Genomic DNA, 23110 nt, shown 5'->3' with positions numbered 1-23110 from the left:
TTAGTAACAAGGTTATGGCAAATGTAACCAAATGTGCAGAAAGCTCTGGATCGCCCAATAAAAGGCTTCTGTTGCAACGTTGAAGATCAAATGAAGATTCATTCAGAAGATAATCGGCTAGAAGTGCGGCGATAGGTCGTACACGAGGCATGGTGGGCTGTGTGCGATGGCAACAGCGTTGTATGAGATACAAACAGCATTAGGGTCCAATATATAAGGATCCACATATCATCCTTGAAAGAAGTAGCACTGATAACTGATCAATCTTCAACCGTCCTCTGCTAGCTATTTTGGTAGGAATCGTGACATACATTTCGCATCGCGGCTGTTTTTCCACCGTCTGAGATGAGTACAAGACCAACAACAACCTCAAGAGAGGTACTCCATTTACAATAATCCTGTCAATATAATGCGTTAGCTGGAATGATTTCCACTTTGAGTGGGGCTTTGATGAGAAAAGTGATTTATGTAGGTGCCCGAATAATTCTCGAGTAGAACGTCGAGTGGCTCCGGGAATCGCTGGCCGCCTACGAAGTAAGACGCCCACTGTTCCACTGGGACGTCTCAGTCGTTATCGAAATCCGTCTGAGAATCTGATCCTACAAATCTCTAGTGGAACATCACTCCAAACAATGCAGGGCAGTACTGACCGATGCTCATCTGAGAATTTAAAAAGGCAGATGGGAAGTTACATCAAAGCGGAAGGCAGGTCCTAATGTTGAAAATCTAGCTGGACGCTTGAGTCTTTGAGAAAGCTCGGCCAGGCAAACTTTCAACTGTCTCAGAGCATGCTAAGTTACTTGACAGCCTCAGACGCGGTTGTAAGTGCCGCAGCGTTGTTCAGCCACGGTGGACCACTTTTTGGGTTGGTGGTTAACGTTAACGTTGAAATTTTAAAGTTGTTCAATTGACACGTTGCAATAAATTACATAATAACCAATGTGCTTTCGCCGTCGGCCAACATCGACCGGAAGCTGGCGAATCTTTGCCCATGCTACGTGCTTGACACATAGTTTAGGATCGTTATGGATGACGATAGTGCTGAGATCGAGCTCGTATGTTCTTCCTCCAGGCGGATTCGCGAAATGTTGACCGTTCTGTTATGATGCAGCTAGAGCAGAACCTCAACAAAACGCACCAGATCTCACAGCGGATGACTTGTGCGTGATTTCCAGCCATGTCCAGCCGTGACTAGTTGACTGTTGACTACACTTCATAATATACTATGACAGCTATCCTGACGAATTTTGACACTCGTCTCGTGAAACTTGAGAAGTCTATCCTACCACTATACAACTCGACACAAAAGCTTAAACAACGGGCTCATAGTTGGTAGTCCATATCGCTTCATAAACAAAGACTCATCTGGTGATACACAGATATTGATCGCGCTCTGCTAAAGATCGACGAGGTTGCTAGTAGTCAAGATGGCATTGCCGTAGAAGAAGGCCTGATTTTACGGGGGTATGTTACAGTTCGGTCAAGGCTTGGTACATAACTGAATCATGAACAGGCCACAACTTGGTCAGCTTGATGCCTACATTGATATTCTTGAACGCCTCAATGCTGCCATTGCATTCAAGTCTTCTGATGCAGATTCAAGGGATATGGTACGATTTAGATTCATTTGTCGTCATTTTACATGCCTCTAATCATCTTTCCAAGGCGCGACTGTTCGAGACTGGTGCGAAGAAGCTTTCCCAGTTGTACACGAAGCTTGTCGCAGAAGGCTCTTCAGGATCTCCACCCGTTTCAGGTCTTGCATTCATGCTCACTGAGTTCCCCCCTTCCTTGATGTCCTCCCTTACACCCCTGGTCACCTTCCTCCGTACTCTGCCCCTTCCATCAACTCATCCCTCTCACCCCGCTGCTTCGGCTATCTTAAATACGCTCAAAGATGCGCAGCGAGGGTATGCGGACATGCGCGGGAATTGGAGTCGTAAAGCGCTTGAAATGCATTCACGGCGGGTTGTAGACCGAGCCGAGACTCTAGATGGCGTGGCTGCTGGAAAGGAGTTCAGCGTCTGGATAGATAGTTTGCTCAAAGTCACCGAGGTGTTTCTTCTAGTTATCATCCCTATTTTGCAAATTCTCAACAGAGCGCGGATTCACAGACCGAATACATTCTCTTCGCCGAACTCGCACCGCTGTCTAGCAACACCCTCATTGCATCGACTTACGATACCCTTCTTACTCCTCTCCTAACCCTCTTCACGGATACCTTGTCATCTCTGACATCCCTCATTAAGCGCTCACTACACAAGTACACGTTCCACGCGCTTTCTGCATTTTCTGCTCTATCGATGTCTCAGAGTCGCTGGGAATCTGTGTTGGCAAGACGTGGACGGGAGGGGAATGAGTTGCGAGATGGGCTTAATGCGATCCGTGGAGTATGCCTCAGGAGCTTTCCCGAATTATTGGCTGATTTGAAGCTTGCCGCTGTCGGCAAGGGGGGCAATGACCTGAGTGTCAGCTTAGCGGACATCACTATATCGGTATGTTAAGACAGTCCTTTGCCTTGTATTCACCCGCACTGAACAAATGTAGACCGTACAGTATTTGAATCGCATACCGGATGTCCAGGACGCTGTCGGGTCTGCGCTGTCTGCGCTCGGGGATGGAAACTGGAGAATGGGTGACGGAAAGCAAGTAGGGAAAACTGCAAAGTCCAACTCTGTAGATGTGAACGAAAAAGTCTTGATTCAGCACTTTGTTTGTGGGTTGTTTTTTCTTTCCATTGTCCGAACATAATTCATTTAATCTGCAGACGACGTCATGAATACTCTAATCGGGAGCCTCACAACTTTGTCACGCACACAACGCCGACCTCCCTTCGGTTCCGTGTTTCTCCTCAACAACATTTCGCATCTTGTGTCTCACCTCGTCTTGCGCCCTACAAATCCCAACACACCTTCCCTGCTGTCTAAGCCCACGACAGACTTCCTCACCTCGTCATGGCGCACTGCAAAGGCAGGTTATTTTGATGCCAACTTCTCACCCCTCATGCAGGCGCTCGCCGACGACACACGAGATAAGACGAGCGGCAGTGGTTGGAAGGCGGCAACGAAGGAGAAGTTTACGCGCTTTTATGACCTGCTTGAAGAGGTTGGAGAACGACATCGGATGGCAAAAGTGTTGGATGAGGATCCAGAGGAGAGGAGCGCCGTTGGGGAAGAGGTAGTGAAGCTGGTTGTTCCATCATTGCAACGGTTCATGCAAAAGCAGAAGGAGAGAGAGTTCAGCAAGAGTGAGCTTCTTGCCCTTGTCGTGCGCAATGAACTAACACTTCACCAGATCCTCAAAAGTGTAAGTCATCCTTTATTTTTGCGCTAATCTACTTCCTTTGACAACTCGTCCTTTAGATATCAAGCTGTCTCCTGAAGAGGTGGAGTCCCGGATCAGGAATTTCTACAACTAGTTGTCCATTCACATTATAATCGGACTTCGTTCTACGTTATTTCCCTCCCTGTCTTGCTGGTACGAGTCGATCATCAAGTAGGGTTTTCTGCTACAAGTTAGGCCCGGCCACACCGATCAGCATTAGAGTTGTACGCCGCATGGTCTAACAAGGAACTCTACGATGCACGAACGTCGAATAGGCTCCATGTTATGCTTGTCCGATGTTCGTGTTACCCAATAGCCTGTAGACTGATCATAATGATCATATGCGCACGCTGACGTGGTTGTATCCCAATTGTAATTACAGGTAACCAATCGGACTAGCTTCTCCCATTGCAGATTATATGCAGACTCTTGAATGCCGATAAAAAGCGTTTTGCCAAGTAGCGCGAGGTCAAGGGCTTTGTATGTTGTGCCTCTGAACATTCAGTCGCGCAGGTCCTGGTCCCAGACAGGATAACGATGGACACAAGAGTTATGCCCTCAGATGGCCCTCATGCACATGGGCGCGCACTCCGAGATGATGTAATCTTACCAGCAAACCAGAAATAATCCTGCCCCACAAACCAGGGGGAACCGGTACTGCCAGCGCTACACTTTCAGCCTCGTTTTAGAAAGTCAACACGTATCCCTTCAATAACTCCAACTTCCTGGAGCCAGGTATCCAGGTCCTCGTAATATTCGCTTCTTATTCTTTCACCAGAACTTCAATTTGATGTTCTTCCCAGAGTCTCCAAGCGCCAAGTTGTAGCGAAATATTTCTTATCAGTTGAATGGAGGTATTGACCGAAGTCTTGGGACAAGCCTGGCGCTTGGAAGATAGATATTCCTGAAGAAGGGAGGATTAGGATGCAGGGCATCGTGTCGATGCTGGCAGCTGCCGCCACTTTGTGATGGCGATGAATGCCATGTATCGACAGAAATTACAGGTCAATAGCGTTTCAAATACGGTGAGCACCCTCTGATGAGAATCCTTCATCACTCATCCCACACAAAAGTACGTAACTGGAGCAGCGATCTTCGAACTTCTAGCTTGTGGTACGTTTAAGTTGTAGCCCTCATGCTCCCTTGGCTAGAATTTATAAATTGTCAGTAATTCCAACCTGACAGTTTGCGCAAGATTTCGCAAGAATGCTGACTGCTCCAATCCGGTAGGGCAACCTAACAAATTGAGCAACACTAGTTTTCGATTGACCATTTCCAGAGTCAGTGTGTACACACGATCGCAAAGCAATGGTATCGGACAGTGACAAAGATGACTAGTTGACTGAGCGACAAGTAACATGCTACAGGGTTCAGATATCGTATGCCTGCCTAGGTCTTGTCGAGCGTTGTTGAAAGTGGAGTAGGGAGCTGTACGGTATGCAGGACCTAGGTGTGTTTTTATCAGGTCTATCGTGTGCATACATACTTATATTTGATCTTCGAGCTACACCGACAGTGTGAGGCTGCGCTATGGACTGATCTGCATGCCCCTCAATGATAGTATTCTATTCTTCTTGTATCCTCGCACGTCTTATCTTAGCCCAATACCCCCTATATTTCCTACGCCAACTCCAATATGCAAAGGGCTGTAAGTAGACATATGTCTTCTTGATGCGCGTTTCAACTCTACAAATCACTGGTAACCCGCGCGTCAGTGTCAACGGCCATACTGCACCGATGTGAAAGCAGAAACACGACTCACGGTGCAGACAAAAAAGGTCTACCATGCAGGTAAGTTATATTATCAAGTCCAGGAAAATGCTGATACTCACGCATTGATTAAAAGTGCACTGCGGGCTGTTGCACCACGAGTCAGAAATGCAAAACTTGGCACAGTGATCGGCGCTATCCGTGTCACTGGTAGCAGGCATGGCAGAGACGGATGATGCCAAAGCAGTCATGACGGCGAGGACAAATGCAGAGGTGAAACGCATTGTTTGTGATTCGTGTGATATGGGATCAGGTAATTCTGAAGGCAGTTGTAGCGAGACGGCGGGCTTTTATATTTTTCTGTTGCGTGGATGTGCCTTCAAACGGATACATATCTACAGTGCCAGCAAGTCTATCGGCAGGTGTGGAAAGGTGTGGAACTGCTGAACATTCACGTTTTCAACCGGCCGTTGACTCGGTACCAAAAGCACCGTGACTGGAGAGATCTGTGTGCAACCGTATGAGTTGAAGATCCTCTTTACATGGTTACAGCCATCTAATATCTGACGTCGCATGACTAGAGAAATTCTGATATGTAGAATGAAGATAATCGTTCCTCACACAGTCTCAGAGTGAACTCTGAATACGTGTCCTTGACTTCGATTATTTCTACTTTTGGCTGGAGACCTGCCAGCTGTCAGCAATCATGATTCATGACCCAGATTCATTTCGACTGTCGGCGTGTGGTTCCAGTGAGATAGATGCCGTGTGCAAGCCTCATCAAAATGTCTTTGTATCAGTCGCCCGAATGAAAACAACGTGTTAGATTTGCACACAGAGTTTGCATGGTTGGTATTCTTTCATTTATGTTCGATGGTAGTCATAACGTCGGTATAATATAGATATATCATGCGTCACAGCAATACCCCTTTCGTCATGCTATACCGAGCTCTCTTGCCAAGATCTGGAGACCCTATATCATTGCATTCATCAAGAGATATATAGACAGACAGAGGAAGGTAGCCCACCAGGTGTTTACTGGAGAAACGCGAGATCCCGAATGGACCAGAAGCAAACCAAAGTGCTGGATGTCCAGAGGGTCGATATGTCTGATTAAATTCTCCCTCTGAGTCAAGGCCGAGCACCACAGGCGGAAGAAGTTGATCGGTAATGTCATTGCCAAGAAGAGCTTTCGCGGCGTTCATGATGGGTTCATTTCCTGTACTAGAACGTGCGTGAGAAGGATCGACGAGAAATTACCAGTCAGACCCCATACGCTAGGACGATAACGTCTGCTGAAAGCTTGGAACCGTCTTCAAACGTGACCCCATCTTTTTCAAAGTAACTGATGTCTCCTTGCTTTATCTGGGCGTATATCGCAACAATCAGACAGCCCTCAGACAATGAATAAAAGTCCTACCTTAACTCTGCCTTCGATTAGCTTACTACAGCTAATGCCAAGCACTGCATAGTGTTTAAAATGTCACTCATCTCAAGAATAAATCCGAACATACTAGTTCCTGACGACTGGCGGATGAACACAAATCCTTCCAGCCCAACCTCGCCACTACCGGGCGAAGGTTCCCAAGTTAAGTTGAATCCAATTTTGCGCAAACCGTCGTGGAGTTCCTTATCGAGCATCTTCGTGTCTTGTATCCCACCTGAATTTTTCAGTTGCAGGAAAAGGGCCTTAGGCATTGAATTATTGCGGAAATCTAGTTCCTCGACAGGGGTGCCATCAGGGAAAGGCGACTTGTAGTAGGTTTTCTCTGCGGTAGTCGAAGACATAACACATGTAGCGCTTCTTTGGACCATTGTTACCTTTCCTTCCTTATGAAATCATGACTTTGATATTGTTCAATCCATACACACCTCAGTAGCACCATGCGCTACGAAATCTTGACATATGTCTGCACTAGCATTGGCCTGACGCTCTCATGAGTGTGCACGTAAGTGTGAGATGTAGACATACGACTTACGGCTCCCACAACGACAATGCGTTTGCCTCGGAATTGCTCTGCATCTTTATGAAAGTCAGAATGATACAAGGCTCCTTGAAATTCATCCATTCCATTCCAAGTAGGAATGTAAGGACTCCCGCTTCCTATGGCAAGTACCAGGTACTTCGGATTAATGAATACTTTCCGGTCTCCGTGCTGGACTTCCACAGTCCATCTTGCGGATGATGAGTTGTACACTGGAGGTGAGGCTATGCTACTCGAGAGCCAGATACACAATTCCTGGTGCACAGCATATGAATCGAGGAAATTAGCAAGTTGCCCCTTAGGAATATAGTTGGGGAAGGTTCTCCTAACATTACTGAGATAGATTATAACTTAGAATAGCGGAAAACACATACGGATATGGACTGTAAAGCACTGTGTATAGATAAGCCCAAGGCCTCTTATAGAAAAAATGGTAAGACGCACTGGAGGTTTGGTATGCGGGACTATGTAGCGTAAGACTTGGGTACCTATGGTTCGTATCTAGTATGACAAAGAATGACGAACTATCGCTGTGTTTGCACATACCGGTGTCGCCAGGAGTCCCCGACACGCGCATTTTTCTCAATCACGAGCGTACGGATGCCCAACCTACCCAGCCGCGCCGCAGACATAAGGCCAGCTTGTCCACCACCAACTTTTACGCTCGTCAACTTTCAAGTCATCATGATTAATGAAAGGAACTGCACTGCACCGATCAAAACAGTGGGGTCCGCCTCTATAGCACGGAATCTTGCGTCAACATCTTCCTCCCAGGTCATATTTCGATCCTCATGTAGGCCGTATTGATCTTCGGAAGACTCCTCGTGCCCGACGAGGTCCTGCATGTTTGTGAAAAGAGTTAAAGCTTTCCACTTCCCATCGGTATCTTGCGTCAGACGGAAGAATCCTCGTCCGAGTGCAGCCGGTTTCGTAATAGTAAATGTGAAAGCACCTTGTACTCCTTGAATGCCTTGTGTACCTGGTAGTTTGAATGGTGAAGGTGCATTTGCGGCGATGCGATCGTCTAGCTTGAAGTCACGAAGACCAGAATGTTCAAGTCGCGTCTTTCCATCAACCACCTCCGAGAGGAATCCGTGTATTTTTTCCAGACCTGATAGCGTCCTAAAATCCCAAGAGAAACATAGAAGATCTAAGAGAGAACACTTGTAAGTACGCCTCCGTTTCTTGGGCAAGCACCGACCTCTGAACCACCCGTCCGAAAGGAAATGGCTCACAAATGACATAGAATCTCCGGTAGACGACGCAACCTCTAAGCTTTTGAGCCAGTCAACAGAGATTGCATAACGGTCCTCTGAAGCCATTTTGGTAAGGCAGGAGATAGTGAACGTGAATTAGCGCAGGTGTGGAGATATAAGCGAAACCTGTGAGTTCATGGTACGTACCCATCAGTCGGACTTCGGGCGGCGGCCCGCCATTATGTCCACTTCGTCATATTTTGCTTCGTCATCGTCCTCGTGCCTCCTGCAGTGTCTCTGATGGGTCTTCCTACGTTTTACACAAGTTCTTGAGGTCTCTCGAGTCCGACGAGCAGTTCGTGATCAGTATCCGGTTAGATATTGTGACAATTATGGCACTATCGCTCACGCACATTCCATTCGCGTCCAGACAAGGACTACTTACGCGACATGCTACGAGCGCATGCATGTGATGCTGAGTGTGTCAATAATCTTATTGTGTTCCTGTTTTTAAAGAGGCCTCGGCGATATTTTTCACATTAGTACATGAGCCTGCGCTCTCATTGAGATTCGGCCCGCGTGTATGTCGTGCTCAGAATGTTCCAACTTATGCATTGGTCCTGGTTGATGTCCAAAAGGTACGGTTGTATTGACTTCGCAATGACTGTTTGCCCGAGCACGTTGCCATGCACGTACTAGAATGCTTTTGATTTGTACGGTCGAGCCATACTGTACCCCAAGGGTTTACAAGATTCATGGTGTAAAACAGATTTGAATTTATGTTTATCCTGTCGATCAGCCTTAGTATCTAACTCGCTGCGCCAGCCCCAGGTTAATTCCTTGGCTAACCTTGAATATTACGGGTACGAGAGGCTTCCACTATCAATCCATAGAGCGTTCTCGGAAGCCTCGGCTTAAGATTTGGTGTTGGTTTCTCGAGCTCGCGCGTCCCAGATTACTCATCATGATGCATCGTTTGGTTCTTGTCTGACATAGCGGGTGCACCGAGAAGACAGAAAAAATCGTTTGAATATCATAAGTGGCGAATGGGGAAAAATTATGTAGCGACAACCCAGAACAAACAGCCAAGAAGAAAGACAAGGAAAAAGTAAAAGAGATAACGGGTCCTGTGTTTCCCGGAGGGTCGTGATGAATCAGTACAGAACGAGAAATTGAAAAATTTCACTCACACTTGTCCATTTTGCATGACAACATTAGCATAGAGGCTTTCTCTTTCCATCTTCTTTCTGAGGATACGAGCCGGAAGTGTATCCTCATTGCGACCTGCAGCGCGAATGATTTCCTTGTCTTCTTGTGTCATCTTATCCCGCAAATAAAACTGATTCCGCCCATCCACCCGAATATACAAATTGAGACGCCTATGCAAAGTAAATGTAAGCTCCGCTTGCTAAAATCGAATGTTAAGGACGGAGAACCTACTCTAGACATTGCGCAGTGCTGATGGGTCCATTGAAAAGCATGCGCGCGAAAGGAATACCCATGAAGAAGGGCTTGTCATTTCTTGCATTATCCATCACAACATCAGGGATGAGCAACGCAGTGGTTACCGAGATCCCTAAGTCCTCTGTATAACCATAGCTAATGAACTCTACAAGTCCTACGGAATATCTGGTGAAACCTGTTGCGTTACACTGTGCCCGAGCCTCGCGCCATATCTGTAGCTGCTGTGGCGTGAGGTGACCTTGCGTGCTTGGGCGCCACGGAGTGAGGGCATTAACTTGCAACATCCCTTGAAGCTTCTTCCCAGCTGCCTCGTCATTGAAATATAATCCAATGAAATCAAAGATATCACTGGGTTCCATTGCAATGTCAACACGTGCCACGAATGGCATGTCAAATCCGATCTGGGGATTGTCAAACAGGTCATAGTCGTAGGCTATAGCAACTTTAAGGAATGCCATGAGCATCGGGTTTGCACTGAACATGTGTATGGATTTGGATATCCCCGAGTGTTCAACTTGGTGGCATGCCGGTTTGTAGGTGGACCTATCATCGAGCCCGTGTAGAGTGAGGACCCAATATATGTCAATTATAGTCAGTATTTTTACCTGTTTTTCTTTCGAGACTGTACACAAGAAGGCACGCAACGCACGTCAGACTTCGGTTTTATCCCAGTCGAAGATCCTACCTTTTTTGAGGGCATCCTAGAAATGGGAGGACGTCCAGGAAATGGTTAGTCTGGGGCGTCTAGGGCTGTGGCTGACTTGTGCGGCGTTTGAACCATATTTCACAATAGGGAAGTTCAAAGTTTAATGCCATCCGAAGTGGTGAATGAATGAATGAATGAATGAATTTTAAATTTAGCCGCATCTACTACGCTCACAAGAGAGGTCTCACGTGACGCCAAAATGGTTGTGCACGTAAAGAGACCATTTACTACGAGAAACAATACTTATATATAGGGATGATCAATTCTAAAATGTCGTTCAACCAATGTCAACTTGACCCGCACCAGTTAAACCCTCGGATCATGAGGGAGATGCTCTACATCTTGTCGTAGAGCATGATGCATATAAACCGTCATTTTGTTCTTGTTCTACTGACATAGCGGATGTACTGAGAAGACAGAAAAAATCATTTGAACATCATAAGCGGCGAATGGGAGAAATTATGTAGCGACAACCCAGACCAAACAGCCAAGAAGAAAGACAAGGAAAAAGTAAAAGCCATAACGGGTCCTGGGTTGCCTGGAGGATCGTGACGAATCAGTACAGAACGAGAAGTTGAAAAAGTTCACTCACACTTGCCCATTTTGCGTGAAAATATTTGCATAGAGGTGTTCTCTTTCCATCTTCTTTCTGAGGATACGAACCAGAAGTGTATCCTCATTGCGACCTGTAGCACAAATGGCTTCCCTGTCTTGTTTTGTCATTTTAGCCCGCAAATACAACTGATTCTGCACATCCGCCCGAATATACAAATTGAGATACCTATGCAACGTAAATGTAAGCTCCGCTTGCTAAAATCCAAGGATAAGGACAGAGAACCCACTCTAGACATGTCATACTACTGGGTGTATAGAACTGCCTGCCTGCGATAGCGATAATATGTATGAACAAGGGCTTGCGATTTCTTGCATCATCCAGCACAACAGCGGGGATGAGCAACTCAGTGGTCACTGAGTTCCCCAAGTCCTCTGTACAGGCCTAGCTAATGAACTCTACGAGTCCCACAGGATCTTTGGCGAAACCTCTTGCGTTATGCCGTGCTCGAGCCTCACGCCACATATGTAGCTGCTCTGGCGTGAGGCGACCTCGCAAGCTTGAGTGCCACGGAGTGACGGCATTGACTTGCAACATCCCTGGAAGGTGTTCTCCAACAGCCATGTGGTTGAAATACAATCCAATGAAATGAAAGATATTGCTGGGTTCCATTGCAATGTCGACACGTGCCACGAATGGCACGTCGAATCCGATCTGAAGATCGTCAAACAGGTCATAGTGGGAGGCGATCTCAATCCCAAGGAATTCCATGAGCAACGGGTTTGCACTGAACATTCGTATGGATTTGAGTACCGCCGGGGACCGTTCAACCGCCGAGGAGGGTGCAACTTGGTGGCATGCCGGTTTGTGGTTGGATCTATCATCGAGCCCGTGTGGAGTGAGGACCCAATATATGTCAATCATAGTCAATACTTTTACCTGTTTTTCTTTTGAGACTGTACACGCAACGCACGTCAGACTTGGGTTTCATCCCAGTCGGAAATCCTACCTTTTTAAATTTTGAGGGCATCCTGGAATTAATCGGGAGGACGTCCAGGAAAAATGGTTAGTCTGGGGCGTCTAGGGCTGTGGCTGACTCGTGCGGTGTTTGAACCATATTTCACAATAGGGAGGGTTCAAAGTTTAATGGCTTCGCCATGCGGCAGAAGGGGTGAATGAATGAATTAAGTTTGGCCGCATTTACATCACTCACACGTGCACAGCGGGGAAATTGACATTTTACCACCTTTGGTCGCCAGTGAAAGGTAATCCAAAATGCTCTGGAACGCTCTAGGCTAGGTCCGGAATTGTCTAGCCAGGTCCTGATCTGCTTTTGATTGAAATCTTGCAAGAGGTAAAACGTTGACAATGAAACCGTGTCGGTCTCACGTGATGCCAAATGGACCATAATTCAATTTCCCACCCTTCCGGCAACTTCTCCTCTGAAGTCGTGTTGGTAAAGCAGGAGATAGTGAACGAAACTGGTGAGTTCATGGTATCATGTTATCGATCGGACTTCTTACTTGGTTCATTTGCGTTACCTCAGTCCGAACACCCTGTGTCACAACGAAGTTTGTCACTAATACAGATTAAAGATATCCGGGATTCCATCACCTAGCTATAACCAGACACACTCTAGAATTTTCTCAAAGTCATTTGCACAAGAAACAGTCAAAATCTCCTCCGTGATCTGCCTCCTCCAGTGGTTGCGCACAGTGTCCATTCCAGGGCGACGAAATCGCTTCAAGAGGAAGCATATATAGCTTTCTCCCCGTTTCAATATTCCTTTGTCAGCGTCATCATGATCATGGTAGTTGATAATCCCAATCACCCATTCTGTCGTAGATGCCGGTGGGAAGGAATGTGATTGTACGTCCAGTTTCTTGAGCGGTGATACCCAGCGGCGACCTGCGGGTCTGGAAAGGAACGTCGACTGCCCTTGGTTCTGGTCAACAGAGGCAGGAAGCATGAGCAGTCTGACTTGCACGCCACGCTTTGTGATTGAGAAGTCAGAATCGCCACAACCCTCTCCCCACCACGAGATCTGGCGATTCTTGAGCATATCCAGCGCCGTGTCGTTCGTCGTGCGGTAACAGTTAGGCTCCGTTGGACAACCGGAAAGCCCGCCAGCCCACACAAGAATTTGCCATTCCTTGCAGTTCTGAATCAGTTCAACCATGAACCTTTGGAACGCTCGATCTCCTTCTCCATATGCGATTGTCATACTGATGTCAAAAATACCAACGAGGGAGTAGGCAACATCCTCAATGCGGGTCGTCTTCCTGCTGGCAGCCCAGGTCATCTTCTCCCAGGCACGGTTTGGTCCGGGGCGAAAGTTGCACAGGTCATTCAGAGGGATGTTGGTAACTCGAGAAAGAGCAGAGATGACCACCGCGTCGTCCTTGTCATTTTCATTATCCGTCAGGGATGTCCATCCCGGACCATAAAACTTCATCCTGAGGGGTGCAAGGAGCTCCTGCAACGTCCAACCACGAAAAAACCACTCATCAATCCCTAGCGTCTCTAATGAATCCGATTGAGCCAGATGCACGATGCATATATACGCATTGCGGTACCATCGGTACATCGAACGTATGGCTTCATCGAGCTCCGAGCTGCTTTCCTTATTGATGCAGCATGTGTCAGACCATGCGAGACGGCAACCATAGAGCTCCTTCGCCTTTATGCAGAACCTGTCCAGCTTCTCGTAACCTGCTCCTTCGCGCCTTTCCAACTTTAAGTCTTGAAATGTTGGCTCCGACTTTCCCCATCTGTGTGATAGGATGGCATATTTGAGCATGTCGGGGACCAACCTCGACTCTATAGCGGATTTTCTTGACCATCCTTTATGCTTCGATATGTCCTCCTCTGTGATCTTCTCTGGTTCCAGTATGGTAAGAAGTTCTTCCCGTGAGACCAATTTCATCTTTGGGATGTAAATCAGATGTGACGGAACCTGATCAAAAACACGTCGTCTGAACTCGTTCATCACATCAGGAATGTCACAGGAACTATGCTGATATCTAAGTGAGCTTGTGCACGAACATAGATTCGATAAATGAACTTACCTCGGAGACTGTAGCTTCCGTGGTCTGCAGTATTCCGGGTACGCAACTCGAGGACTCTTCTTGCACAACGGCTAGGATCTGATCTGCAGAAGGGCGATCCGCAGGCCGAAGCGAGAAGCATCGCCGGAGGAAGGATAGATCATGATCACTGATTCCTTCTGGGAATGGCGGCACTTGGCTGTCACGCAAACGAGCCTTTACAGTGTTATCTGGAGCTTTCTGCCAAGGCTCCTGTCCAGAAAGAACCTAAAAAAAGTAATTAAATACGGTGATGCCATTGTCGATGAAGGATATCAGTACATGTATCATGTTGCAACCGAAAGACCACACATCACTTTGGGACGTCGGAAGTCCGCTGGAGCTGTTGATCATTAACTCGGGAGCTGTCCAGGGAACATCACCCAGACGGGTCTCGTAAGATTCTGATTCCGCGATCTCATCGAGCATTGTGGAAAGCCCGCTACCCTTTACGAAGGCACGACCATTCGAGTCTACCAAGATGTTATGCTGATGTTGGCACATTGGAGATCAGTGTTCACCTGTCGAATTTTCGATGAGAACTTACACCGCTTAGATTTCCATGCACCACTGCGCAAGAATGCACTAGTAAAAAATCAGTGAGAATGCCCACTATCGTAGTCAAGTAGACATACAGTACTGCAGTGCTGAGGCAATATCTTGCAACTAACCAACTTTGGTTTTAGACATGGTGAAATCATAACATAAATCACTCACCAGGCGAAAACGCTCATGGCGCGTCAGGATGTTGTGATGTCTAGTTAATAACTGAATCAAGTTTCCATTGCCGATCCAAGGTGATACAAGGCCAGGTAAAGGGCCATATCCGTGAACGAGCCCAAGCAAAGGCAAAACATGTTCGCTTTGAAGTCGCCCCCATACTTTGATTTCTTGTCTCCATTCCTCGCTTTTAATGCTGAGTGAGGCACGGTCAGAGTCATGCTGAACCTTGACGACCTGAACCGCAACCTGGTAGTGTTTAGAATTATCAGCTGGCGTCAATTGTCGACTAGGAGGGACCTACTGGAGAAGATTCAGAAGGCGAGTTCCAGCTGCACTTGAAGATTGTCGCATAGCCGCCCACTGCAGCTGGTGTGTCCGAGTCTTTGATTATCTGATCAGTGAGATCAGGGATGCAACTAAAGCACAGATTCAGCAAGACGAAGGCTACAATTCCCAAGAAAATCCGCACATAGGAGTGTCGAATACTGACGACATTACTTCTTGCAAGTTGGATGGCTACTGGTAAGGTGTGACTCGGGGTCAAGCGTCAAATATGTGTACCTTGGTGCTTGGCAGTAACCAAACTTTATCTCCCACCGTCTCCATATTCTTGGCATGATTGGGCGCTTGTACCTCTAACCCTCGTGCTCTTTGACGTCTACGTGTAGAATGTGAGCGCGCTAAACACACATTTAACTCCGCTACTGACATCGAGCCTCGTTCAACACCTACCTCCATGACGGGATCGATTTCTATGCCATTCATCGATCACACATGTTGAGTTTGAGGTCCTCTGCAGCAATCTTTGAGTCTATCGAGTGTTTGATCATGTCAAATAGGTACTTCGCAACGCAGATCAAACGCCCGTTGAGATCAGTCACAATTGAGATTGAAATATAGGAAGAATGAAAATATTGACCGTTGGTGAGTATGTGGCATCGTTTTCGCGGCAGCTGATATCAAGTCAACTTGTTTTCTACCAATAGTATACAGGTATTGAATAAGATTGTGCTGGCGACTGACACATGTCAATGGCAGCCTATTCAAGAGGTGTCGTACAAGAGACTCCGATCAGAAAGGTACGAGGATCCTTCGTTGTCTTAGTACAGAACGAGAAGTTGAAAAAGCTCACACTCACATTGGACTATTTCACGTGTCATTTCCATGACACCAGCATAGAGGTGTTCTCTTTTCATCTTCTCTTTGAGGATACGAGCCGGAAGTGTATCCTCATTACGACCTGCAGCGCGAATGGCTTCCTTGTCTTGTTCTGTCATCTCAGACCGCAAACGTAGCTGATTCTGCTTATCCGCTCGAATATGCAAATTAATATACCTGTGCAATGTAAATGTAAGAACCTCCGCTCGCTAAGGATGAGGACGGAGAACATACTCTAGACATGTCACAGTGTTCATGGGTTTGTTGAACTGCGTGCCTGTGACAGCAGAGACACCTGTGAAGGGCTCGCGTTTCCTTGCAATATTAAGGACACCAGCGGGGATGTGCAACTCAGCAGTCACCGAGTTCCCTGAGTCCTCTGCACAACTACAGCTAATGAACTCTACGAGTCCTACGGGGTCTTTGGCGAAACCTTGTGCATTATACTTTGCTCGAGCCTCGCGCCATATCTGTAGCCGCTTCGGCGTAAGGGGACCTTGCGTGCCTGAGTGCCACGGAGTAATGGCATTGACTTGCAACATCCCTTGAAGCTTCTCTCCGACAGCCTGGTCATTGAAATATAAACCAGCAAAGTCAAGAACGTCACTAGGTTCCATTGCAATGTCAACACGCGCCATGAATGGCACATCGAATCCGATCCGGGGATTGTCGAACAGGCCACAGTCAAAGACGATACCGACTTTGAGGAACCCCATGAGCAATGGGTTTACACTGAACATTTGTATGAATTTGAGTACCCCCGAGGAGCGTTCGACTTCGTGACATGCCGGTTTGTGGGTGGACCTATTGGCATCAGCCCGTGTAGAGTGAGGACCCAATATGTTTAATCATAGGTAGAACTCTTACCAATTTTTCTTTTGGCACTGTACACAAGAAGGCACACAACGTACGTCAGCCCTTCATACTTCAGTTTCATATCAGTCGGAAATCCTACCTCTTTTGAGCAGTACCAGACGCTCTTACACTAAAAGCAGATTGCAACATTCGATTAACGGCTGCAACAGTATTCAGATATCTAACCACCACCTTTGCGCATTTCAAAGGCTTCTCCAATTTCGTTTGACATTGCGTACATTGTACACTGGAGCTCTTCTGGCTTGCTTTGAGAGATTTAGTGGAAGCTGCTAGGGCGCGGAAATAATCGTCCCTCTCTGGATGAATCGCATGTTCGATATAGACGGTCTGTGGAGTCGAGGAGAGGTTGTTCGTGTTAGCACTCATGTTCTCGCGAATGCGATGGGTAGGTGTTAAGCGCTAATAGCAGTGAGGTTCACCGGCGCAAAGTGAACGACGGATCACGAGCATCCTACTTGGAGCTAGGCGCACCGGTGGCCCATCAGGTCTTAGATCATAATGTTAGGCCAGCTATCACCATTTTGGATGTGTCGAGCGTAGCGCTCAGGTGCGAGAATTCTGAGACTAACTGGAAGTGTGGTGCCGAGAAACTCCGACGGGCTACGTCTCGGCACCTGTACAATTCATGGTGGACGTAATTAATCTCTGACAAAGTTCGGACTCATACCGCCTCTCTTGCCTGCACATTCCATCTTAATTATCACGATACTTGCAGACACATCACACACACACACCATGCCGGTCACTACTCTTCAATTAGATCATATCATACATGATTTGGGCCTTGTCAAGGAGCGCGCAACAGCGCAGGATTCCAAAATTGAAGCGGTGTGTCTCAACATTACGCCAATATGAGTAACTGAATATTGTTTCAGGCGAACAGAGAGCTGGATGAGAACAAGGTGGTCAAACAGGAGGTCAACATTCTCAGGGAAGAGAACAAGGTACTCAAACAGGATGTCGTTCTCCAGAAGAAGAACAATGAGCTCGAGGAGGAAATTAAGGAGCTCAAGGAGGATGTTAAGACAGTGAGTGCATATTACTATAGGATCTCGGTTCAAATATTGACAGCTTTGCTGTAGAACTGCACCAACATCCTGAAACTAGAGCGCCGCACGCTAGTTAACGAGGCCCGCGACAAATTAAGGGACGAATTCTCATTCACGCAAGATCAGCTCAACCCATTCAAATACCCAGGGGAACCAGGCGAGAAGTTGAAAGCAGCCGCGAAGTTTGTCCTTAGTCACCTCCCACCGACCGAGAAACCAAAACTGTCGTTGAACGCCGTCAAGACCATTCTCAACAAATCGCAGAATAGTGTCCGCGAGCTGGGCAACAAACTCGCACACACCGACGTGACCATCGCGGCCCTGGAAGACCAGAATTTACAAGACAGCCAGCGCAACTCTTTTGGAAGTGGATGTATGATATTGACTCGGACGTGTGAGTACCTACCGGCACCAAGTCCCCGACTGCTATTTTACTTCTGTATAGATGTACCACTACTAGAGCAATCACGCAAGTGTCCATTGTGCTACCAGTTGATCGGTGAATATGTTATACTAATCATATACGCGTCACAGTTCGACTATATTTGCCCCCACCACGCTCCTCGTCACCACAGTTATTGCCAGCCGAGGAATCTCGTGTACGAGCTGCCCGACGGGCACATATAAATCGCTACTTGACCGCAGGGATTGTCATGCCTCGGACGCTGACGAACTTGAACGAGCAATCGCCAGAAGACGTTGAGTGTACCAAAGCCATCTTTATGCAAAGGTATGTGCTTCTACTTGCATTTACACACGTCTCATCTCGCCCAGCATGCCGCGTCTAACTAATTCGCCCGGTATCGTCGCAGTCCAGCCTAGTTTGCGGCATCTCCAGAGATGATATGTCGAGTCACCATCTTTCTCCGTCATGAACTGCGCGTTTGGCAAAATCTTGATATTGAGGTACGTGTCGCACCGCGTTTCTATGCTGACGGGTTCGACGGGTACGAGTACAATGTAAGATAGTCGTACCCTTGAGCATACCGCGACCCTTGACCGCGGGTTGGCGGTGTTTGGCGGGTATGACTTACTGAATCAGGAACTTTGACAGCCGTGCTATGATTCTTCGTACCACCTCTCTGAGAGCTTGAGGAACGCCATACTTACTTTTGTCATGTCTTTTTTCGGCCCGTGAATCATTCTTAATATTTTATCAAATTCACACTTTGTTACAGAGAAGTTCGGGTCACTACCGAGTCGTCTCTCCTTCAAGTTGACTCTTGAAGCTCCCACAACATGACATTAGACTTTCTCTCTGCCCCAGGCATGCCACCCTTCAATCCTCTTTCGACCGATCAGACTCGCTTGTGTGCTACTCTGCGCCTTACTCGCACCGCAAACATAGTATGCTCTAGTTCCTCACGTTTATTATTTCTCTTGTGAAATCAATAGACATAGTACGAGCTGAATCTGCTGTCAAACTTCTCTCCGAGTTCCTAGACTTAGATACTCCTTGTATCGAGGGCCAGAGGCACCCAAACGCCGAACATTTTGCACATGGTCAGTATAGTTTCTTTTCGTTCATATGTAATTCTGTTCTTGGACGTGCTCTAAGTGTCTGCAGCAAATTAACACGATTCCTTCGCATTTATCCGTTGAAAAATCTCGAACGGCAAGCACTCTTTTACTGTAGTGTCTAACACGCCGACCACTCTGCTTGTCATAGATTTGTGGCTCATTGACCATTTTATGGCAGATCGACTAGCGGTTGCAACTGGCAGTCGCCAGGGGAGACATCATCAACGGGGATGCAACTAAAGCACAGATGTGTACCTTGGTGCTTGGCAGTAACCGAAAGTTATCTCCCACCGTCTCCGAATTCTTGAAATGAGTGGGCGCTTGTACTTCTGACCCTCGTGCTCTTTGGCGTCTACGTGTAGAATGTGAGCGCGCTAAATACACACTTAACTCTGCTACTGACATCGAGCATCGTCGAACACCTCCATGACGGGATCGATTTCTATGCCATTGATCGATCACACGTGTTGAGTTTGAGGTCCTCTGCAGCGATCTTTGAGTCTATCGAGTGTTTGGTCATGTCAAATAGGCACTTCGCAACGTGGATTCAACGCCCGTTGAGATCAGAGTAACAATTGAGATTAAAATATAGGAAAAATGAAAATATTGACCGTTGGCGAGTATGTGGCATCGTCTGATTACTATTTCGCGGCAGCTGATATCAAGTCAACTTTTTTCCTACTAATAGTACACAGGTATTGGACAAGATTGTGCTGGCGACTGATTATCGCTCGCACATGTCAATGGCAGCCCATTTCAAGAGGTGTCGTACAAGAGACTCCGATCAGAAAGGTACGAAGATCCTTCGTTGTTTTAGTACAGAACGAGAAGTTGAAAAAGCTCACACTCACATTTGACTGTTTCACGTGTCATTTCCATGATACCAGCATAGATGTGTTCTCTTTCCATCTTCTTTTTGAGGATACAAGCTGGAAATGTATTCTCATTACGACCTGCAGCGCGAATGGCTTCCTTGTCTTGTTCTGTCATCTCAGCCCGCAAACGTAGCTGATTCTGCTTATCCATTCGAATATGCACATTGATATACCTGTGCAATGTAAATGTAAGAAGCTCCGCTTGCTAGAATCCAAGAATGAGGAGGAGAACATACTCTAGACATGTCACAGTGTTCATGGGTTTGCTGAACTTTGTGTCTGTGATAGCAGAGACAAATATGAAGGGCTCGCGTTGCCTTGCAATGTCAAGGATACCAGCCGGGATGTGCAACTCAGCAGTCACCGAGTTCCCTAAGTCTTCTGCACAACTACAGCTAATGAACTCTACGAGTCCTACGGGATCTTTGGTAAGACCGTCTGCGTTATACTTTGCTCGAGCCTCACGCCACAGCTGTAGCCGCTTCGGCGTAAGGGGACTTTGTGTGCTTGGGTGCCACGGAGTGACGCCATTGACTTGCAACATCCCTTGAAGCTTGTCTCCAACGGCCTTGTCGTTGAAATACAATCTAATAAAGTCAAGGACGTCACTAGGTTCCATTGCAATGTCAACACGTGCCATGAATGGCACATCGAATCCGATCCGGGGATTGTCGAACAGGCCACAGTCAAAGATGATACCGACTTTGAGGAGCCCCATGAGCAACGGGTTTACACCGAACATTTGTATGAATTTGAATACCCCCGAGGAGCGTTCGACTTCGTGGCATGCCGGTTTGTGGGTGGACCTATCATCGAGCCCGTGTGGAGTGAGCACCAAACATGTTTAATCATAGGTAGAACTCTTACCAATTTTTCTTTTGGCACTGTACACAAGAAGGCACGCAGCCCTTCAGACTTCAGACTCATATCAGTCGGAAATCCTACCTCTTTTGAGCAATACCAGACGCCCTTACACTAAAAGCAGATTGCAACACTCGATTAACGGCTGCAACAGTATTCAAATATTCGACCACCACCTTTGCGCATTTCAAAGGCTTCTCCAATTTCGTTTGACATTGCGTACATTGTACGCCGAAGTCCTTCTGGCTTGCTTTGAGAGATTTAGTGGAAGCTGCTACAGCGCGGAAGGCATTGCCACTCTCTGGATGAACCACATGTCTGATATAAATGGTCTGTGGAGTCGAGGAGAGGTTGTTCGTGTTAGCACTCATGTTCTCGCGAATGCGATGGGTGGGAGTTGAGCGAACGTTGAGCGCTAACTAGTAGCAGTGAGGTTTACCGGCGCAAAGTGAACGGCGAATCACGAGTGTCCTACTTGGAGCTTGGCGTAACGGTGGCCCATCAGGCTTCGAAGCCTCAAGGCCTCAGGTCCTAGATAACAAAATATTAATGTTAGGCCAGCTATAACCATTGGTCCATTTTGGATGTATCAAGCGTAGCGCTCAGGTGCGAGAATTCCGAGTCTAGCAAATTCACACGATTCAGCCTTCGTTGAAAAGGTTTATGTAATTTAAGGACCCATCATTTATGTCGAACGAGGCGAGCACTCTTTTACTGTAATGTCTAACACGCTGACCGCTCTCTGCTCGTCGTAGATTTTTGTTGGTTGACCATTTTATGGCAGATTGACCAGCGGTTGCAACTGGCAGTCGCCAGGGGAGACATCATCAACGCAAGAGGTGTATCCTGCGCATCCATTGCAAAAACGATAACGATTCATTTCACCAAAGTCTCTACGCCCGGTCCGCTTCTCTCGTTGTACAATGAGGATCGGAGGCATGTGCAGGCTGGTACAGGCGCTCCATTTTTGCAAAAGAGGGTACTGTGCGATCTCGGTGTCGATGCCAGATTCTTGTCTTCTCCCAGTATTGGTGATGAGGGAGTCTGTTAGATTTCTCCCACGACATTTCTCCCTCTTTGTGCTGGGGTGCGACACTCCTGCTCAACAACTTCCGAGACAATAAGTGTATTGCAGGGAGGCAAAACGGTTACGGGCCACTTTTTGACACATGTCCTCGCTCGTGTGAAGAGAAGTGTTTTCTGTAACGTTACCCAGAAGAACATCGAGATCGGAACGGAGTACTTGGCTGGTCCCGGTCAACACCCAACTTCCCATCTACAGTATCGCGTCCAAATTACCGGTGTTACTTCCCCCGATCCAAAGCGAATACAAACTTCTCGCCGTGGTACGTAGTCCCTCGGCTAGAATTCACGAATTTTAGGAATCCCACCCTGACAGTGTGAGTTTGCACAACATTTCGCAATAAAGCTGATTGCTCACAATCTAGCAGGGAAACCTAACAGGAAAACAGTATTGAACAGCACCGTTTTCGATTGACCATTCCCAAAGTCGATTGCAAGGCATTGGACAGTGACAAAGATGACTGAGCGGCATGTAATATACTGCAGACATCACAAGAACACTGCGTATATATCGTTAGGATGTATAATTTTGCAACATTCACTGTTTACAGAAGCTACCGTTATTGCCTCCCAACGTTGAAATATAATGTTGTTCCAGTGTACTCATGCGATGACGGACTTGATGCCAGTTGGAGTACAGGAGAGCCAAGAGTGATATTATGTCTTGATTTCCTCTGCCTTGTTTCATTGGAACTCCCACCAGTACAAGAGCAACGGTAAGGTGTGATACATATGGGTAGAGCAGGAAGTGAGACGCGACTGCATGCATGATGTCTTCCATCGCAGCACGCCGTAGTGGATCTGAGAGTCCTGCTGGTGCTAGTGATCATCGATATCAATTATGATATATAGTAATTCTAACTGCAATATCGATATCTCCGGGAGCGACTCGGAGTCCTGTGCCTGGCTCCCCACTGGCACTGGTTCATCGAAACATATA

The 23110-nt window shown here is 47.1% G+C and overlaps 7 protein-coding genes across 7 annotated transcripts; 2 read left to right on the top strand and 5 right to left on the bottom strand.

Moving 5' to 3' along the window:
* The first annotated feature begins 950 nt into the window (after positions 1–950).
* Positions 951–3822, top strand: F5147DRAFT_726060 (Cullin repeat-like-containing domain protein). The gene is made up of 11 exons (XM_041439149.1): positions 951–1055; positions 1112–1160; positions 1233–1328; positions 1380–1464; positions 1514–1610; positions 1666–2055; positions 2115–2495; positions 2548–2716; positions 2768–3247; positions 3295–3306; positions 3363–3822. Exons 1-11 carry the CDS (start codon positions 1026–1028, stop codon positions 3416–3418), a joined length of 1845 nt encoding a protein of 614 aa, XP_041285871.1. The 5' UTR covers positions 951–1025; the 3' UTR covers positions 3419–3822.
* Positions 3823–5843: 2021 nt separating this feature from the next.
* F5147DRAFT_726046 (FAD/NAD(P)-binding domain-containing protein) lies at positions 5844–8421 on the bottom strand. The gene is made up of 12 exons (XM_041439148.1): positions 8221–8421; positions 7732–8169; positions 7566–7674; positions 7464–7507; positions 7394–7412; positions 7014–7344; positions 6907–6960; positions 6549–6855; positions 6455–6498; positions 6311–6399; positions 6063–6258; positions 5844–6007 (listed from the first exon to the last, which is right to left on the bottom strand). The coding sequence occupies exons 1-12, from the start codon at positions 8339–8341 to the stop codon at positions 5969–5971; spliced, it is 1791 nt and encodes a 596-aa protein (XP_041285870.1). The 5' UTR covers positions 8342–8421; the 3' UTR covers positions 5844–5968.
* Positions 8422–9200: 779 nt separating this feature from the next.
* F5147DRAFT_41140 (uncharacterized protein) lies at positions 9201–10511 on the bottom strand. Its single transcript, XM_041429666.1, has 4 exons — positions 10365–10511; positions 10285–10301; positions 9656–10222; positions 9201–9594 (listed from the first exon to the last, which is right to left on the bottom strand). The coding sequence occupies exons 1-4, from the start codon at positions 10377–10379 to the stop codon at positions 9402–9404; spliced, it is 792 nt and encodes a 263-aa protein (XP_041285869.1). The 5' UTR covers positions 10380–10511; the 3' UTR covers positions 9201–9401.
* Positions 10512–10844: 333 nt separating this feature from the next.
* On the bottom strand, positions 10845–11862 carry F5147DRAFT_780661 (uncharacterized protein; the record flags this gene model as incomplete). The annotated part of the gene is made up of 4 exons (XM_041442490.1): positions 10845–10923; positions 10978–11166; positions 11228–11372; positions 11427–11862. 4 exons carry the CDS (start codon positions 11860–11862, stop codon positions 10845–10847), a joined length of 849 nt encoding a protein of 282 aa, XP_041285868.1.
* A 3785-nt stretch (positions 11863–15647) lies between these two features.
* On the bottom strand, positions 15648–17360 carry F5147DRAFT_41119 (uncharacterized protein). The gene is made up of 6 exons (XM_041429665.1): positions 16953–17360; positions 16861–16890; positions 16773–16789; positions 16140–16709; positions 15886–16082; positions 15648–15837 (listed from the first exon to the last, which is right to left on the bottom strand). Coding segments are annotated over exons 1-6 (1011 nt in total). The 5' UTR covers positions 17148–17360; the 3' UTR covers positions 15648–15835.
* Positions 17361–17411: 51 nt separating this feature from the next.
* Positions 17412–18901, top strand: F5147DRAFT_41105 (uncharacterized protein). The gene is made up of 5 exons (XM_041429664.1): positions 17412–17609; positions 17657–17809; positions 17864–18224; positions 18276–18299; positions 18365–18901. The coding sequence occupies exons 1-5, from the start codon at positions 17517–17519 to the stop codon at positions 18616–18618; spliced, it is 885 nt and encodes a 294-aa protein (XP_041285866.1). The 5' UTR covers positions 17412–17516; the 3' UTR covers positions 18619–18901.
* A 960-nt stretch (positions 18902–19861) lies between these two features.
* Positions 19862–21705, bottom strand: F5147DRAFT_41077 (uncharacterized protein). The gene is made up of 6 exons (XM_041429663.1): positions 21264–21705; positions 21172–21201; positions 21094–21110; positions 20463–21032; positions 20203–20399; positions 19862–20154 (listed from the first exon to the last, which is right to left on the bottom strand). Coding segments are annotated over exons 1-6 (1011 nt in total). The 5' UTR covers positions 21459–21705; the 3' UTR covers positions 19862–20152.
* Positions 21706–23110: the final 1405 nt, after the last annotated feature.

The sequence above is a fragment of the Suillus discolor genome (genome assembly GCF_016758755.1).
Source record: "Suillus discolor strain FC423 chromosome Unknown F5147scaffold_112, whole genome shotgun sequence".
NCBI lineage: Eukaryota > Fungi > Basidiomycota > Agaricomycetes > Boletales > Suillaceae > Suillus > Suillus discolor.
Note: the sequence above shows the minus strand (reverse complement) of the source record. Positions and strands in the feature narration are given on the sequence as shown.

Coding starts and splice junctions, on each gene's coding strand:
- F5147DRAFT_726060 (XM_041439149.1), top strand. CDS start 1,026: ATGGATGACGATAGTGCTGAGATCGAGCTC. Junction 1,056..1,111: donor ATAGTGCTGAGATCGAGCTC/GTATGTTCTTCC, acceptor GTTATGATGCAG/CTAGAGCAGAACCTCAACAA. Junction 1,611..1,665: donor ATGCAGATTCAAGGGATATG/GTACGATTTAGA, acceptor CATCTTTCCAAG/GCGCGACTGTTCGAGACTGG.
- F5147DRAFT_726046 (XM_041439148.1), bottom strand. CDS start 8,341: ATGGCTTCAGAGGACCGTTATGCAATCTCTGTTGACTGGCTCAAAAGC. Junction 7,675..7,731: donor GGACCCCACTGTTTTGATCG/GTGCAGTGCAGT, acceptor CGAGCGTAAAAG/TTGGTGGTGGACAAGCTGGC. Junction 6,961..7,013: donor GCATTGTCGTTGTGGGAGCC/GTAAGTCGTATG, acceptor TGAGAGCGTCAG/GCCAATGCTAGTGCAGACAT.
- F5147DRAFT_41140 (XM_041429666.1), bottom strand. Junction 9,595..9,655: donor AGCACTGCGCAATGTCTAGA/GTAGGTTCTCCG, acceptor TACTTTGCATAG/GCGTCTCAATTTGTATATTC.
- F5147DRAFT_41119 (XM_041429665.1), bottom strand. CDS start 17,147: ATGAGTGCTAACACGAACAACCTCTCCTCGACTCCACAGACCGTCTAT. Junction 16,891..16,952: donor AGCCTTTGAAATGCGCAAAG/GTGGTGGTTAGA, acceptor ATCTGCTTTTAG/TGTAAGAGCGTCTGGTACTG. Junction 16,083..16,139: donor AACACTGTGACATGTCTAGA/GTATGTTCTCCG, acceptor TACATTGCACAG/GTATATTAATTTGCATATTC.
- F5147DRAFT_41105 (XM_041429664.1), top strand. CDS start 17,517: ATGCCGGTCACTACTCTTCAATTAGATCATATCATACATGATTTGGGC. Junction 17,810..17,863: donor TCAAGGAGGATGTTAAGACA/GTGAGTGCATAT, acceptor GCTTTGCTGTAG/AACTGCACCAACATCCTGAA. Junction 18,225..18,275: donor TATGATATTGACTCGGACGT/GTGAGTACCTAC, acceptor ACTTCTGTATAG/ATGTACCACTACTAGAGCAA.
- F5147DRAFT_41077 (XM_041429663.1), bottom strand. CDS start 21,458: ATGAGTGCTAACACGAACAACCTCTCCTCGACTCCACAGACCATTTAT. Junction 21,202..21,263: donor AGCCTTTGAAATGCGCAAAG/GTGGTGGTCGAA, acceptor ATCTGCTTTTAG/TGTAAGGGCGTCTGGTATTG. Junction 20,400..20,462: donor AACACTGTGACATGTCTAGA/GTATGTTCTCCT, acceptor TACATTGCACAG/GTATATCAATGTGCATATTC.